At 42.8% G+C, this 18,110-nt stretch overlaps 1 protein-coding gene across 29 annotated transcripts in view; it reads left to right on the top strand.

Moving 5' to 3' along the window:
• The window catches only part of OBSCN (obscurin, cytoskeletal calmodulin and titin-interacting RhoGEF), a 462,171-nt gene that overhangs the window by 387,985 nt on the left and 56,076 nt on the right, over window positions 1-18,110 (top strand). For all 29 annotated transcript variants that reach the window (XM_075588062.1, XM_075588043.1, XM_075588055.1 and 26 more), the window contains 3 exons: window positions 9,604-9,772; window positions 15,410-15,491; window positions 17,874-18,074. In XM_075588062.1, the coding sequence (XP_075444177.1) occupies window positions 9,604-9,772; window positions 15,410-15,491; window positions 17,874-18,074 (452 nt within the window). The remainder of the gene's footprint in view (window positions 1-9,603; window positions 9,773-15,409; window positions 15,492-17,873; window positions 18,075-18,110) is intronic.

The raw sequence follows: 18,110 nt of genomic DNA, 5'->3' as shown, positions 1-18,110 counted from the left end.
TAGCGTTGTTTGCCCATAGATATTTTACCCTTATGATATCTGCCTTGCACCAGTCTTTAAACGCTGTTGGTTCCGTGCCCGGGGTAAAGCTAATATTGTCAAATAGTGGTGTCATCTGAGATTTGTTGGTGGATAGCCCATGTTTAAGTTTCAATGAATCCCACATGGCTAGCGAGTGTGTGATAGATTCCAGGGGCACCATCAGTGCTGGTCTTTCTTTCTTTGTTAACCACAGTATCATTTCTATGGATGACCCAGATATCACATCGGACTCAATTTTCACCCACTTTTTCTTCTGTTTATGTGCATGCCAGTGAACCAGTTGGCTTACATGCGCCGCTTGATAATATTGCCACAAGTGTGGCAAAGCTAGCCCTCCTGACTGTTTGGATCTATATAATGTGGGCAGCTTTATTCTCGCTTTTTTGTTATTCCATATGAATTTTGTGATAGCTTTCTGCAGCTCATGCATGTCCCTGGCTCTGACCTGTACTGGAAGTGTGTGGAAAAGGTACAATATTCTTGGCAATAAGTTCATTTTGATGGCAGTTATTCTACCCAACCATGATATATGATATCTGGACCATTCTTCTAATTCTTTTTTCAGCGTTTTTATTAGTGATGGGTAGTTGGTCTCATATATAGTGTCGGGTGTGTTAGTCAACCATATTCCCAAGTACTTTATGGCCTGTTTCTTCCACGCGAAATCAAAGTTTATTTTTATTAGCTTTAGTTGTTCCTGAGGGAGATTTATATTTAGGGCTTCGGATTTTTCGTTGTTTATTTTAAACCCCGATAGTTTCTGGAACTCTGACAAGTTACTAAATAAGTTTGGGAGTGAGGTGAAGGGTTTTGAAATGGTTAACAATATGTCATCGGCGAACAATGCTAGTTTGTATTCTTTTTGTTTGACCTTAATCCCCCCGATATTTGGGTTCTCCCTGATTTGAGCTGCTAACGGTTCTATCGCCAATGCGAACAATAGGGGTGACAGGGGGCAGCCTTGTCTTGTGCCATTCCTTATGTTGATTTTCTCAGTCTGCATATTAATATAGGATACTTTAGCTGTGGGTTCTCCATATAGTGATGTAACAGCATTCATAAATTTGCCTTTTACCCCAAATGCTCGAAGTGTCTCAAACATATATCCCCAATCAATACGATCAAAAGCCTTTTCGGCGTCTAGAGATAGTAGCATCGAAGGCGTTTTATTGTGTTTGGCTATCTGGATTAAGTCAATTGTTCTTCGTGTATTATCCCCGGCCTGACGACCTCGTATGAATCCAGCCTGATCTGCGTCTATCAGTTGCGGAAGATACGTATTCAATCTTGTGGCTAATATTTTGGAAAATATTTTGAGATCGTTATTGATCAAGGATATTGGTCTGTAGCTTTTGCATTGGGTGGGGTCTTTTCCCTCTTTATGTATTAATATTATTTTTGATTCCAGCATCGTTTGAGGAAACTGCTCTCCCTCAAGAGCTTTGTTAAATATCTTTAGTAATTGGGGAACTAATATGTGGGCTAATTTTTTATAGTAAATATTGGATAGACCATCTGGTCCCGGGGCCTTGGAGTTCTTCAACCCCGTTATTGTTTCTAATACCTATGTCGACGTAATTGGCTGGGATAGTGTTGTTATATCCTGTTCTGTGAGTTTAGGCAAATTTATTTTTCTGAGAAATGCTCTCTGTTTTTTCTTGGTGGTGTTCCCTTTGTCTACTTTATCTCCATTGTATAGCTCTTTGTAATATGTGGTGAATTCATTAGCTATTGTCTGTGGGTTTGTTGTGCACACCCCATCTTTTCTTCTAATGCTATGTATTCTAGATTGCATTCTATCCTTCCTCAATCTTGTGGCCAGCATTGTGTCAGCCTTATTGGCCTTCTCGTAGAATTTTTGTTTTGTCCATGCTATGGCCTTTTCAGCTTTATCAGTAAGTAGTAAATTTAGTTTCCCTCTGAGGTCCCGCAATTCAGTCTCCATGGCTATGCTATGATTTACTTTATGTGCCTCCTCTAGGGTCTTTATCTTTTCTTGCAGGCTTGTTGTTTGTTTCTGTCTCTCCCTCTTTCTATGCGATGCGACGCTGATAAGTTTTCCTCTCACCACAGCCTTATGGGCCTCCCAAAGGATATAGGGTGAGTTCACGCTACCTTCGTTTATTTGGAAGTAGTTGGAGGCCTCGTTACTGATCTCAACTATGACTTCTGGCATCTTTAATAGAGACTCGTTTAGTCTCCATGTCCCTTTACTTGGTTTCTTGTGTATGTCGTCAATGTGCACTTCAACTGGACCATGATCTGACCAAGTAATAGGGTGTATTGTAGCCTTTGTAATTTTTGGGATCAGTAAGGAATCTACAAATATGTAGTCTATCCTTGTGTATACTTTGTGGGGGGGCTGAATAGAAAGAGAAGTCCCTTTTCTGCGGATTCATCTCCTTCCATGCATCCCTTAAATCAAACTCTTTAAGTCCCTTTCTTAGGGTTTTTCTCTCCCCCTTTCGGGCAGCCATTGTCTTAGCTAGGGCAGGTTTAGATCTGTCTTGTTTTTCATTTAAGGCTATATTAAAGTCTCCCGCCATGACCAGGCGGCCCCGGGAGGTTGTGCCCAGCAGTCGAAACAATTTTGTAAAAAATATTCTCTTATTTTCATTTGGTGCGTACACATTAACTAGGGTTATTTGTGTATCTTCTATGCTCCCCGTGATTATTAGGTATCGTCCTTCTGGGTCCCTTCTTACCCTGTCTACCTTAAATGGAGAGTTCCTTGCTAGGAGTATGGCCACCCCTCTTTTCTTTTCGTCCTTTGCCGAAGCTGTGTAGATCTGGGGATATAATTTGTCCCAATAGGTGGGGGTGGAGCCAGCAGTGAAGTGCGTTTCTTGTAGGAATATTATGTCCCCTGATAGTCTTTTATATTCTGTCATGGCTAGCTTCCTTTTTACTACATTGTTCAATCCCTTGGTGTTATGCGATATTAGTGTTAGTGTCATTTGTTTTTACCTGGGTGTGAGGTCTTCTTCTCTAGTGGATTCGTTTTCTGGTTTCCCTTGAGGGTCGGCCTGGAGGGTATCCCTGCACCTCGTACAGTAATGACAACATTCAAACATGTAAACATCAAAAATAAAACAACATATATAGGATAATCCAGGTGACTAACATAGCCTGGATTTGTGTGTTCACTGGACGTGAACAAACTTTCTCTGCGGTTGCGCAGTAGCGCTAATCCCACACCCATAACCTTGGGTGTGTAATGGCCGTACTGCGGCCCCAGGCGGCGGGCCTGCTCAACAAATCAACTTTTTTTTTTTTATCAGTTAACATTTCTATCCCGTTTTGTTTATTTTTTATTTAATATAGTAGACCTTCCTTGCCAGGTGTGTACCTCTATACCATTGTGACCAGCTTTATATAGAGCAAGCATGATTCAACAGCCGGGTTCATACATTTCCCCTATCTTGTCTACAACTCCTCCCTCATACATTTTTTCTGTTTCATTTATTTATTTTTGCATAACTACATGTATTCTGCGTACTGTCACCAGTACTTCTACTTCTACCTTACGGATTACCCGCTCAACCATGGGGGAGGGAATGATGTTGGCCCCTTCTTATTTCTTATCTGGATCTATATAACACATCTCAGTCTATCATTTGGACATAGTTCCTTATGTCGGGATTTACGGGTCTTCTCCACTTTAGCAGGTTTTGCATAGACCTAAAATTTAAGATTTCTGGGGTTCCTTTGGATTTCTTCTATGTGGAGTGGCTCCTCTGCCCACTTCTTTCCATACGGGTCTGACGGGAGGCGGTCTGTGTTCTTCGCTGGACATGGAGTCTGGTGGTTGCAATCCCAGTCTTTCTAGGAAGTCCACTCCCTCCTCTGGATCCCTCATGTAGGCTTGCGTTCCATTCCTGGTGGCGATGAGGCGGAATGGGAACCCCCACTTGTATCGGATTTCGTTGTCTCTCAGGACTTTTGTGATATGTCTCAGAGCCATCCTCTTCAACAGCGTTGATGGGGCTAGGTCGTTGTACACGTCTATCGTCACATCTCCCCATTTCAGCCCTCCTTTTTCCCGTGCCAGGTTAAAAATCGCCTCTTTAGTTTTAAAGTAGTGCATCCTCACCACTATATCTCGAGCTCTATCTCCGGCTTGTGGTCGCGGTCTGAGAGCTCTATGCACCCTGTCCAGGATCAGTAATGCTGGGGGCGTTTCCGGGAGAAGGGTCTGTAGCCATTCAGTTGTTGCTCTCTCCAGATCTGTAACCGTCTCTGGAATGTTTTTGAACCTGAGGTTGTTCCTTCTTGCCCTGTTTTCTTGATCCTCCTGTTTTTCCTCCACGGCAGCCATTCTGGCTCTTAGGGCCAGGATCTCTGTATCCATAGTGGTCTGGTTGTTAATGGTTTCATCCACTTTATGTTCCAGCGTATCTGTGCGTTCTCCTATAGAGCTGACCTCTGTTCTGAGGTCTTTGAGAGCGCTTTGGAGCTCTTGTTGGAGTAAGGTTTTTAGGCTAGTATATAAGTTCTCAATGTCTTTTTTAGTTGATGTTTGGTCACATACCTCAGGTTCATGTTCAGTGTCTGACTGAGTGGGAGATGGCGCTCTGCTTTCTGACCTGCCCGCTTTACTTTTCTCCTTTGTCTTGAAGAAGTCTTGCGGGGTTGTTTTTTTCGGAGCCATTCTGGGGCGTACTATATCCAACGCCTCCAGTCTATGCGTTTCCTACTTCTTTTGATTTGTTAGATGCTTTGGTATGCCCGCCGCCTCATGGAGCCCGCTTCAGGCGGCCATTGTGGGCTGCGCCACGTGTGCACCACCGAGGGACATTGTGGTGTTGATTACTCTTATTTTGGTAGTTCTCACTTACGTTGCTCAGGGATGTACCCCACCAGCTATAGCCGTGCAGGTGGGATTTAGTTATTAGCTTTGGTTTCTTTATCTGTCGATTTTCATGATGTTGTTAAATAGCCCGGCCGGCTCGTGTGTAAGCTCTGACTATGACTGCGGTATTTCTTTATTTTTTAATCATAGGTAGCCATGCATTGGGGAGCTCCAACGTCAGGGGAGGTTTTTCTGCACAGTGGCTGTATATATATATTTTTTTTTATTGTGAAGATTAGGGATGGGGAGAGAGTGTGTTGGGAAACAACTCAGAGCCCTGTTTTTCAGTTTTTCAGTGGTTGCATATGCTTGTGTGTTACCCAGGCTGGTTGGTTTTTGTGTTTTGGTGTTTTTTATTTATTTATGTGCCTGGGGGGAGATATACCTTTAAATCCAACCTGCGGCGGCCATCTTGGATTTCGCCAACACGCAGGCTGGAACGCAGAGATCCAGGCAGCTCCGATCCTACTGTAGCAGCTGTTCTCAGCCCCCCTCCGCACCGCAACAGTGCAGGCAGATCGAAGGCAGCACAGGGAGGCAGGGGGGAATAGCGGGAAGGCGCGCTGGTCGGATTTTCTGCCGCCCGGGAGAGGTAAGTGCTGCGTGCAGCTACAGCGCCATGGCGGCCATGTTAGTTAGCCTCCAGTCGCACCCGAGCCCCCCACCACCACCGCAGGCCCCACCGGTAGCCTCAGTCCCCAGTAGGGACGCCAGAAGGTGGGGGGGGGGGGAGCGCAGGACCACGGAGCAGGAAGGCGCGCTCTGACGGACCGCTGGCCGGGGGAAGGTATGTCCAGTACTCGGCTCTCTCTCCCTCACAGAGCAATGGCAGCCATTTTAGATGCCATGTCCCGCTGATAGTCTGCTGGCTACTCCCTCACTTCTTCCTCCAGTGCGCGCAGGGGGAGTTAGGCTCAGGCGGGGGACAGGCTGCAGCACTCGTGAGGAAGGGCGATCAGGCCCAGGGGGACCGAGGCTCAGGTGTGGGTACAGCTCGCAGCACCCGTGAGACCCCTAGGTGGAAGGGCGCCGAGTGACAGGGGTGTGCATCGCTCGGGAATAGGGAGACAGACTTGGCAGTTGACAGCTCTGCTACAGCCGAGACCCGTGGGAGGAGGGATGTCCAGGAAAGAGATTTTCCTAATTTGGGTTGACAGGAGTGGGAGGCAGACCAGGTTCCAATTTAATTGTTTGAAGGGGGGTCGGGGGACAGATCCGCGAGTCAGCTCGCCTGTGTATTCTCCTGGGCCTCAGGCAGAATCCAACTCACGTTTTTTCAGCTCTGTTCTTATACCCTTCTGCGCTGTGATAAAGTCAGATATGTTGTACTAGGCATCTGTGTGTGGATGCCTGATTTTATGGTTTTATTGAGTGCCTGTTTATCCGTATGATACTGCAAGGCCTCGTGTCTCTTCGGCCTACAGTAGGTCTACATGCAGCCACACCATCTAGGCCCCATAAGTGGGTAATTTCCACAAATATATTCCGATTTGTACAAATCTCAGTTTGTAGTGATCCCCAGCTCTACTACACTCTATATCTGTGTCTTTTTTGGTAATTAGAGCAACGATGCCCTGTGATGGATAAAGCTTGTGGTTTTGCTATCCAGGAGCTTAAGCACTACACGTCCATCTTGCCTGAGCTCCAAGCCACGCCCCCTTGCCAAGCTAATTTTAATGCGCTAACTTCTACTTTAGACTTGTAATATAGTGCGTGCTGGTGCGGGGGCGCGCACGGTGTTGCACGTGGTGCGGGCTTTTTCGTTTGTAGAGGGTAAGTGGTGACGCGCGTGGCTAGGGGGCGTGGCTATGATGTCAGCGCTTGGCCGCTCTGGGATTGGTTCATAGCGTCACGTGGCACTTGTACTTTCTCCGGTCTGCCGCGCCACCGCTCACGGCCTTGCATGCACGCGCGTCTCGACCATATCAACGTCAGCCTCCCACAGTCAATTGTAATTGACGCGCGCTCGGTAGCGCAGCAGAGCGCTCTATATTACAGGCCTTAGTGTTGTGCATCACGTAACACGCTCCATACAACATCAAGGTATTTACATCATGAAAAAGGGGGCGGGTTTAGAGGCGGGACCTCACTATTGCCCTGCCGCGGCACTTAGAAAAACAACAAGGTTAATGGTGACCTCATTAATTAAAGTTCACACCTATTATTAGCCCGTTCTTTTTCCCGCCGCCTGGGGCATGTCGGAGGTGGCTCTCGTTCAATGCATCAGATTAGCCACATACTGTACATTAGTAGCAAGCAAAGGTACAGTATCATTGCTTAGTCCAAACTCATTACACTGCCAACTGGAGACAAAACGATGACCGCAGAGTTACTAAGAAAGAACGTTTCCATTGAAAGCAGTAGGGTTTTCTTGTGGGGTATATGTGCAGTGGGGTTTACGCCCCCAGTTTTACTCTGGTTTTTGCATCCAGGGGAAATTGGTTAATAACCCCAAATGAATGAAAGGGAGTCATTTATTAAGAAGAAAACCCAGAGGTCAAGTGACTCTGAGAATAAGCCTAATGATACTTATTAAAGCAGCCGTCCAAGCTGCCATTTTTATACATTTTTATATTTCCCCCCCTTTAATATGTGCATCAATACAATCCACACCATGATAAGTAATTAGCTAAGTTGCTGATTGATCCGTTCTCCTGTGATCGATTGGCGAAGCTTTGGCTTGGTTGGTTCACTAAATGGCCGTCAGTGCAGCAGAAGAGGACCAAAGATGCAAAGTTCTGTGGGGAAGATTGTGGGGAAGATCATGTGACCAGGCAATCACTAGATACAATTGGTGCACTGCTAGAGAGAGGGCAGGGGCTAAAAATGGGGTGTACAAGAGCCTGTTTCAGAAGAGGAAGGGGATGTGACTTTGTAAATGGTTGCTATAAAAAAAACAAAAATGCTTGTAACATTATAATACATTAAAAATGGCATTCTCAGTTGTTTTTTAAAAAAAATTCTACAAGAATGTTCTCATAGTAGAGAGCTGATTTTGATCTGTGTATAATTTCTTCAATAAGAATGACGAAAATTGGTGACTAAGTTCATTTATAATATGTAACATTAAGTTCATTCTCATAGTGATGTCAGTGCAACATACTGTAAGTGTGTTTTCTTGTTTGACATATCTACTATTATATTACCCTGGTTTAGCACCTATCACATCTGTCCTCTCTGTGGGACTTTGTTTAATGTTTGTACATTTATTGAAGTATCCCGGCTCAAAAGTAGGACAACCCCCTCGCACCCCCCTGTCTCCCCCACACACACAAAATGTTCCCATGAAAAGCAATGAGATTTTTTTCCTTTGATTACATCTTGCAGTGTTATTTTTATTAGTTTTGCCCTATATTTTCAGGGGGGAGACTTTGAGCAAATAATCTCTTGAGTCTCCCGACTGCAAAAAATAGACCAAAAAACTGGTGCTATATAGTTTTTCTTGAACAGATCTGTCTTTTTTACACCGCTTGTGCATTCAGTTATACTGTATGTTGGTGTAACCCATCTGATACGGAAATGATAGCCTCACCATGTTGATTATTGGTTATTACCTTATTTTGATACTTTGATTTGCATCATTAAATACACTATACCAGGGGTGGGCACCTCCAGTCCTCAAGGGCCACCTACAGGTCAGGTGTTCAGGATATCCCTGCTTCAGCACAGGCGGCTACAATCAAGCTACTGATTGAGCCACCTGTGCTGAAGCAGGGATATCCTGAACACCTGACCTGTTGGTGAACCTTGAGGACTGGAGTTGGCCACCTCTGCACTATACTCTTCCCGGTCAGATAGACTTGTGTATATGTTACTGTATGTATATGTGTATGTTACTGTATGTATATGTCACTGTATGTATATGTGTATATGTCACTGTATGTATATGTGTATATGTCACTGTATGTATATGTGTATATGTTACTGTTTGTAGATGTCACTATATGTATATGTGTATATGTCACTGTATGTCACTGTATGTATATGTGTATATGTCACTGTATGTATATGTGTATATGTCACTGTATGTATATGTGTATATGTCACTGTATGTATATGTGTATATGTCACTGTATGTATATGTGTATGTATATGTGTATGTTACTGTATGTATATGTGTATATGTCACTGTATGTATATGTGTATATGTCACTGTATGTATATGTGTATATGTCACTGTATTTATATGTGTATATGTCACTGTATTTATATGTGTACTGTATATGTCACTGTATGTATATGTGTATATGTCACAGTATGTATATGTGTATATGTCACTGTATGTATATGTGTATATGTTACTGTATGTATATGTGTATATGTTACTGTTTGTATATGTCACTGTATGTATATGTGTATATGTCACTGTATGTATATGTGTATATGTCACTGTATGTATGTGTATATGTTACTGTATGTATATGTGTATGTATATGTATATGTGTATGTTACTGTGTGTATATGTTACTGTTTGTATATGTCACTGTATGTATATGTGTATATGTCACTGTATGTATATGTGTATATGTCACTGTATGTATATGTGTATATGTCACTGTATGTATATGTGTATATGTCACTGTATGTATATGTGTATGTCACTGTATGTATATGTGTATATGCCACAGTATGTATATGTGTATATGTCACTGTATGTATATGTGTATATGTCACTGTATAGTATACAAACTCCTGTTTCATTCCTGTAGGACAATATCCTGCTGAAAGAAAGTGCCAGGATCCGAATAGTGAAGGAAGTCAAAAGATACTCCTTACTACTACAGAACGCAGAGCATGAAGATGGGGGGGTGTATACGTGCATTGCCAGGAATTTGGGAGGAGAGGTTACCTGCAAAGCAGAGCTCGTTATGCACGAGGGTAATTATTGTTTCCTATAATTTACTGATAATATAAATACTAAATCCTCTTTTACCTACACCTGCTTCCCGCAGAAATATTAGGGGTTGAGGCAAACTTGGTATAAAATTACTGCTACCCATATATATTAAACAAGAATACCCCATTGCTTTCAGCAGCTATAGAGAGACAATACAAGCAGATTAATATTTTACTATATGCCGCTATTGTATTGTATTGTATGTCTTTATTTATATAGCGCCATTAATGTACATAGCGCTTCACAGTAGTAATACATGGGGTAATCAAATAAATAACAGATAATATAAATAACAGATCATGGGAATAAGTGCTTTAGACATAAAAGTAACATTTCGGAAGAGGAGTCCCTGCCCCGAGGAGCTTACAGTCTAATTGGTAGGTAGAACGTACAGAGATAGTAGGAGGGAGTTCTGGTAAGTGCGTCTGCAGGGGGCCAAGCTTTATGTATCGTGTTCAGAATATCCACAGTGCTATTCATATGCTTCTTTAAGCAAGTGTGTCTTAAGGTGGATAGAGAGGGTGCTAGTCGGGTACTGAGGGGAAGGGCATTCCAGAGGTGTGGGGCAGAAAGTGAGAAAGGTTTAAGGCGGGAGAGGGCTTTAGATACAAAGGGGGTGGAAAGAAGACATCCTTGAGAAGAACGCAAGAGTCTGGGTGGTGCATAACGAGAAATTAGGGATGAGATGTAAGGAGGGGCAGAAGAGTGTAAAGCTTTAAAAGTGAGGAGAAGAATGGAGTGTGAGATGCAGGATTTGATCGGAAGCCAGGAGAGGGATTTCATGAGGGGAGATGCTGAGACAGATCTAGGAAAGAGTAGAGTGATTCTGGCAGCAGCGTTTAGGATAGATTGTAGGGGAGACAGGTGAGAGGCAGGAAGGCCGGACAGCAGGAGGTTACAGTAATCAAGACGGGAGAGAATGAGGGCCTGAGTCAGAGTTTTAGCAGTCGAGCAACAGAGGAAAGGGCGTATCTTTGTTATATTGCGGAGGAAAAAGCAACAAGTTTTAGAAATGTTTTGAATGTGAGGGGCGAATGTGAGAGAGGAGTCGAGTGTGACCCCTAGGCAGCGTGCTTGGGCTACTGGGTGAATGATTGTAGTTCCAACAGTAATGTGGAAGGAGGTAGTAGGGCCAGGTTTGGGAGGAAGTATGAGGAGCTCTGTTTTAGCCATGTTGAGTTTAAGGCGGCGGAGGGCCATCCAGGATGATATAGCAGAGAGACATTCAGAAACTTTGGTTTGTACAGCAGGTGTAAGGACAGGTGTTGAAAAGTATATTTGTGTGTCGTCAGCATAGAGGTGATAATTAAACCCAAAAGATGTTATTAGGTCACCTAGAGAGAGTGTGTACAGAGAAAAGATTACCTTTATTGAAAATGAATTACCTAAGCTGCTGGGAGATTCGTGCTCCCGTGATCGATCAGCAAAATCCGGCTTCCCAGGGTTCCCTAAATGGCCGCCTTCCAGTTTCAAATCAATTGTTCAGTCAGTGTAACTCAGCAGCTACTATGTATTCGGATATTGCTAAAGTAACATTATTTATTGTTACAGTTTGCAGCTCAGACTGCTGTGAATATTGGCAAGACATTATCACAAACAGGAAAGTGTTGCAAAGATCTTACACTGCTAGGGAGGTGGGATAAAGCCTGCTATAGAAATCCAAGGATGCTCCGTAAATTCAAATTCATAAAAAATGGCATTAAGAGTTGAATAAAAAATAGGTAATAAGTATTATCTGTTACTGCAGAACTGATTTATTTAAAAAACAAAACCACGTAGGATACTGCTTGGATTGATCCTAAATGAGCAAAACGGAGTGCGGTAATTTGCAGTGTGAAAGTCTCCCAGCTACAGAACAACAGGGTTCAGAAACACTGCCCCAAATTGATAAAATCAGGAAATCCCATTGGTTTAAATGGGGCTGTTTTCCTTAATGAATCCGCAGTAGGTGTTTGCCTCCGTTTTGCACCCGGAGACTCTGATAGATAACCCTCCATGTGTTATATGCAAACACCCTGGGGAATAACCGTTACAAGTCATTCGTAGTCAAACATACTGCAGGGTACACGTTGTTTGACTTATTCAGAAAGGCGTTTGGAGGCTTTTTACCAACAAGCAGCTGGTCTAGAAAGTTGAAAAACAAATAGCAAGAGAAACCTGGGTGGGCGCCTTCAGCTCCAGCGTTAGTACATAACCCCATAATACCCGACTGTCACATAGTCCCGGTGGTAGGGTATGCCAAATGACACCGCATTAATATGATGCATTTATGGAGATAGCAGTATTCTTTGTCATGATTGAAAATCTGTTGTTTTTAGTATGCGAAATCCAACCAACCACTTCATTACATGGGATGGTCTTAAAGCAGCCGTTTAAAAAAACCAAAACAACCCACACAATGATAAGTATTTAGCTAAGTTGCAGATCAATCCTTTCTCCTGTGATCGATCTGTGAGGATTTGGCTCAGGGGTTTACTAAATGGCTGTCAGTGCAGCAGAAGAGAACCAAAGATGCAAAGTTCTGTGGGGAAGATCACGTGACCAGTCAGTCACTAGATACAATTGGTGCACTGCTAGAGAGAGGGCAGGGCTCAAAAAGGGGTGTGTCAGATCCTGTTTCAGAAGAGGAAGGGGATGTGACTTTGTAAATGGTTACTATAGAAACCAAAAATGCTTGTTAAATTATAATACATTAGAAATATCATTCCAAGTTGTTAAAAACAATTTTTAAATGCTACAAGTATTTTCTCATAGTACAGAACCGATTTATTGAAAAAAAAAACACATATATAGGATATTGCTTGGTCTGCAGCATTAATGTGTCGTACCTTATATTCTTTTGTGTAATTAATATAGTGAAAACTATATATTATATAGTATGTTAGCCTAATATAGTAAGAGAACAAGTGTGGCCCCCACAAACCATAATGATGGATGGAATTCTCTGCCAGAGTTATGTCTTATAGTAGCCTACTTATCAAAGCCTCCTGTCTGCAAACAGTGGTGCAAAGGGGAACAACCACAAAACGGCACCAGATTTATTAACCATTTGGGTGCCCAAGGCCATAGCTAGTCGGTCATGGGGTTCGAGCTCTCCTGGGACCTCGTGACGTAGTACTGTAGTTATGTCATAATCTTCCCATTTGGTAAGAGAGATCGCGTTCTGCAGAGGTGATTTATCAGAAAGTGGAACGCAAGAGAAGGACTCGTCCCCATCCGTTCCATCATCCGTGACTGAGCCATCACGTGACCACGAGTGCGGCGGTGGCAGCGGCTCCTCCGGCACTCAAAGTGTTAATGGAAAAAAAGGAATCAGTCATATTTTCTTTGCTAAATCTGGTGCCGTTTTGCTGAAGGTGGCCCATCAAAAAGCAATCTTGTGGTGGGTGTGGTGTAAATTTGGCGATCCTCCCCCAATGCAACAATTAAGGGCAATTTAGTAAATATGCGGACAGTTTTTTGTCCTCTTAAGATAGGAGTTGAGATGACTTTTAACTGTATATATGTAAACGAGACCGCAATCACCTATATATATATCTCTTGTTTAGTGGATATGTTAGGTGCTTAGAGGGTAGAGATAGTTATTCACAGTGTTGATCAAAGAGATTTTGATCAGAAAGATTCCCCCTTTATACAGCACTCAAAACACATATAATCAAATGGTGGACAAAAAACCAATGGTCCTACAGATATGCTGCAAAATTGCTGAGAGGTATCCCAGAATCACGGTGGAAATCAAAAATAATAAAATTTTATTACATCTACATAGACCATTAAAAACACAGACGCAGTATTAAAAATCCCTATATTGTAGGGGCTGGCTTGTATCGAGCAGAGGCTTTTCTTGCATTTTGCTCTTTTGCTACTTTGTATACCTATGCTTTACATACTGATTTATCAGAAAGTGGAACGCAAGAGAAGGACTCGTCCCCATCCGTTCCATCATCCGTGACTGAGCCATCACGTGACCACGAGTGCGGCGGTGGCCGCAAATCTCTTTGATCAACACTGTGAATAACTATCTCTACCCTCTAAGCACCTAACATATCCACTAAACAAGAGATATATATATAGGTGATTGCGGTCTCGTTTACATATATACAGTTAAAAGTCATCTCAACTCCTATCTTAAGAGGACAAAAAACTCGTGGTCACGTGATGGCTCAGTCACGGATGATGGAACGGATGGGGACGAGTCCTTCTCTTGCGTTCCACTTTCTGATAAATCAGTATGTAAAGCATAGGTATATACAGCACTCAAAACACATATAATCAAATGGTGGACAAAAAACCAATGGTCCTACAGATATGCTGCAAAATTGCTGAGAGGTATCCCAGAATCACGGTGGAAATCAAAAATAATAAAATTTTATTACATCTACATAGACCATTAAAAACACAGACGCAGTATTAAAAATCCCTATATTGTAGGGGCTGGCTTGTATCGAGCAGAGGCTTTTCTTGCATTTTGCTCTTTTGCTACTTTGTATACCTATGCTTTACATACTGTACTGTTGCTATATTAGAGAAAGAGTTCTTACCTTTTTCTTTGCTACCATTTGATATCCAACTGCGTGTCACTGGTTTAATTGCTGCATACCGCACATACATATAGCCATTTACAGCGTTAAGCATTAGGAGCATTTACAGGGTTAATCACAGCCGCAACTCTGCGGAGACATATAAAGTATTTCCTACTGTGTATACCCAGTTATTCAGACATCTCTGATATCTACTGATACTGCTAGCGACACTTACCTTATACAAGTCTGTCTCGGTATAGCTACTATCTTGGATGTAAGGATATGAATGGTTTTGAGTCATCAAGGATACTTACCTTATCACTACAATTATTTTTCATATCCAGCCCCTACAATATAGGGATTTTTAATACTGCATCTGTGTTTTTAATGGTCTATGTAGACGTAATAAAATTTTATTATTTTTGATTTCCACCGTGATTCTGGGATACCTCTCAGCAATTTTGCAGCATATCTGTAGGACCATTGTTTTTTTGTCCACCATTTGATTATATGTGTTTTGAGTGCTGTATAAAGGGGGAATCTTTCTGATCAAAATCTCTTTGATCAACACTGTGAATGACTTTTAACTGCCAGTTTTTTGGTTGTCTGCAAAGCTCTCCCTAAAACCGGGGAAAACTCGACCACGTTTTGCATCCGGGAGACTTTGTCTTAAACAGACCTCAAACGTCTCCAGCTGCTTTGTTCAGAACTAGTAATGGTGATTCCATTCTTCCTAAACCGGGGGCCAGCTGCAAAAGCAACGAGCAAGAAAAAGAGACCAATGGGGTCTCTTTGACTAGAACGTCATTACATGAACCCAGAAAGAACCCGAATAAGGTTGGGGTATGGTGGGAGTATGGTGGGAGTATGGTGGGAGTATGGTGGGAGTATGGTGGGAGTATGGTGGGAGTATGGTGGGAGTAAGGTGGGAGTAAGGTGGGAGTATGGTGGGAGTAAGGTGGGAGTATGGTGGGTGTATTGGGGGATTAAGGTGGGTGTAAGGTGTGTGTAAGGTGGGAGCATGGTGAGAGTAAGGTAAGAGTAAGATTGCTTTATATTGTGTCAGCTGAAAGGTTTTTTTATTGTTATTTACAGATCTAAAAGAACCAGGGACGCAGAAGCTTAATAAAAGGAGAAAACTCAAATCGTTCTACGAGATTAAAGAGGAAATAGGAAGGTAAGGAGGAATAAGAACGAGCTTCACAGTCGCAGTGCTTTGCTGGCCTCTCGCTGGCATTTTTATTTACATTGATACTTCACCTCCATATTTAGAAAGAAAATGAATGAAAAGGTGCAGCTTCCTATTGGTCCACGCAACGCTGGGACTTTAAATGTAGAGAGATACCGACTCCTCTTTCGGAGGCAAATATCTCTGGAACCAAGGGGTCCTTGGAGCTGAAATGAATGGGGTTCAGCTCCGGAGTCCCCTCTGCTTCAAACCTATGTTACAAAAAATAGGGGGGCCCGACAGTTACAGAGGCCCCCACGATCTTCCACAAGGCATTTAAATTAAATGCCGGGGGACCGCACAAGGCCTCTGCAACCTCCCTTACCGTGACTCAGTCGGCTTGGGCCACGCGTCGCTATGGCAATCCGGCGTCAAATGACGCCACGGGGGTCACGTGATGTGACGTCACATGACCCTGCGGCATCATTAGACGCTTCAGACTAGGTAAGGGGCGGAAAGCAGGCAGGGGCACAGGGCAAAAATGTTGTGCACCTCTGCTCTAAAACATTGTATTAACAAGCATTAAATGATCATCTCTACAACAAAATCTAACTACAAATTACAACGCTTAATATCAGGAAGATTAGATCAAGGACATTTGGCTGAAACAGCAATTAGGGGAAAATTCAGATTTCAAAAAATCACCCGCATGGATTGCTCCGTTAAAAGCCGTCACTTAGCGGCTCTGTCGTTGGGGCGCTGGAGTGCCAGATCACATGCTATGGTGGCTGTCATGAGGCAAAATTGGCGCATGTCAAACTCAATTCTGCACGCCTCGAATTGTACTATCACATTTCACCAGCTGCGTCAAAAATGATGGTTGCCATTTGTTTTTGCGCACAGAAATGGACTGCGGTTGGCGTACAGATGTAAATGGTATTTACTAAGCACTATAGCGTTTCTGCGCGTCAAAAAAAGAGAGTGCATCAGTTCACCTTGCTGTACACCCTACAACGATTGTTAATAGCGTCGGCGCAGAATTAAGTTGCTCTCTGTCAACCGAAATATGTATTTGACGAAGCACAGATGTTTCACTTTATATGATAACAAAATGTGTTATTTTCACAGCGTGGCTATTATAAATAATATTACTCTAATAATTGATACTTACAAATATTAGCGGTAAATAAATAAAATTCACATAAGAGATGCGTTAAAATGATTTCAAACAACCGATTCTGCGTCATACTGTGGGTACGGAGTTGAAGTCTTCATACTCAGGATGCACTTTTTTTTTTGAAGGTTTGAATGAATTTTTAGCCCTGAAATTTAGCAACACCAATGTAAATAAATATGCTGGTCCGCGGGACCCATTATGTTTAAGTCAATCTGTCAGGCACATAAGCAGATGTTGAAGAGGAAGATACGCTGATGAAACGGTGGGAGAGGTAAGAAGATAACCAGAGTTGAAAACCTGTTAGCCCCACCGGCTGCTTTGGTAAAGACAGTTTCAGTTGAGTTGTTAGTATAGAGATCTGTCTGGCCAGGTTCGGGAAAGCAGAGGAATTCACGAACGTTTCACACTCGAGAGTAAGCATTTATCAAACGTGGGAGTCGATAGGAAGATGTCGGAAGCTTAATGAGGGATTTTTTTTTTTTATGGTTGACAATAGTGGAGGATGTCAGTGGCTACATTACTACGGCTACATGAAGGGGTAAATGTAAGGAAATGTACAACTAAAAGATGCTTTGACACGTTGCTCTATTTTCTTTGCATCAAATGGAAGAACGTGTTTCTTGCATGTGAAGCAAATAAAAATATCACGTGAGCACAGTCACATGTCTCAGACAGGTCTGCCACTCTGCTTTTCCTCATTATCTCTTAGCATACAATGCTTCCACTGCAGCTAGGGATTCTGGGTAAGGACATGCAAATGAGCAGACAGTGTCATCTTTTTCTACGTGTCCATTTTCCATGTGCAGCAAATTGTCAGCAGAAAAGTTTATTCCACCTCAGACCTGGCAAATATTTTTTTTGTTACACAAATGTAAGATTAAAAAGTGACTAAGAGACGCTGGGTGTGTTTATATCTCATTATACTCTGTACGTCATGTAACTCTTCCCTGACTCCCCCAACTGACACTTCTCAATCACAAGCTGAAGCAGCTTGGAACCAAGACCTCGGCACGATGACAGAAAGAGATGCTGGAGGAACATCATGCAACGTGCACTCATTCTGCTCCAAATTCAGCTCGATACTGTACTTCACCCCTGAAATATTATTGTTTAAACAAGTAATAAAGATAGAATATATAAACTGCTATAAAACACGGCCTGTGAAAGTCATCCTCCGGCTGCAATTCATATACCCGTTACTCTTTTACACGTAGGGGTTCGTTTGGCTTCGTGAAGCGAGTGGTACACAAAGGAAATGGGGCAACTTGTGCCGCCAAGTTTATTCCTCTGAGGAGCAAAACCCGGCAGCAGGTCTACAGAGAGCGGGACGTCCTGTCCGAGATCACGCACGACAGAGTCACTCTGCTGCTCGATGTCTTCGAAACCAAAAAAACACTGATTCTAATCCTGGAAATGTATCCTTTGCTGTGAAGCGGTAATATTGCCTTAGC

This window comes from Ascaphus truei, chromosome 2 (genome assembly GCF_040206685.1).
Source record: "Ascaphus truei isolate aAscTru1 chromosome 2, aAscTru1.hap1, whole genome shotgun sequence".
Lineage (NCBI taxonomy): Eukaryota > Metazoa > Chordata > Amphibia > Anura > Ascaphidae > Ascaphus > Ascaphus truei.
The sequence above is the reverse complement of the archived record's forward strand: the minus strand, read 5'-3'. Positions and strand labels throughout refer to the sequence as shown.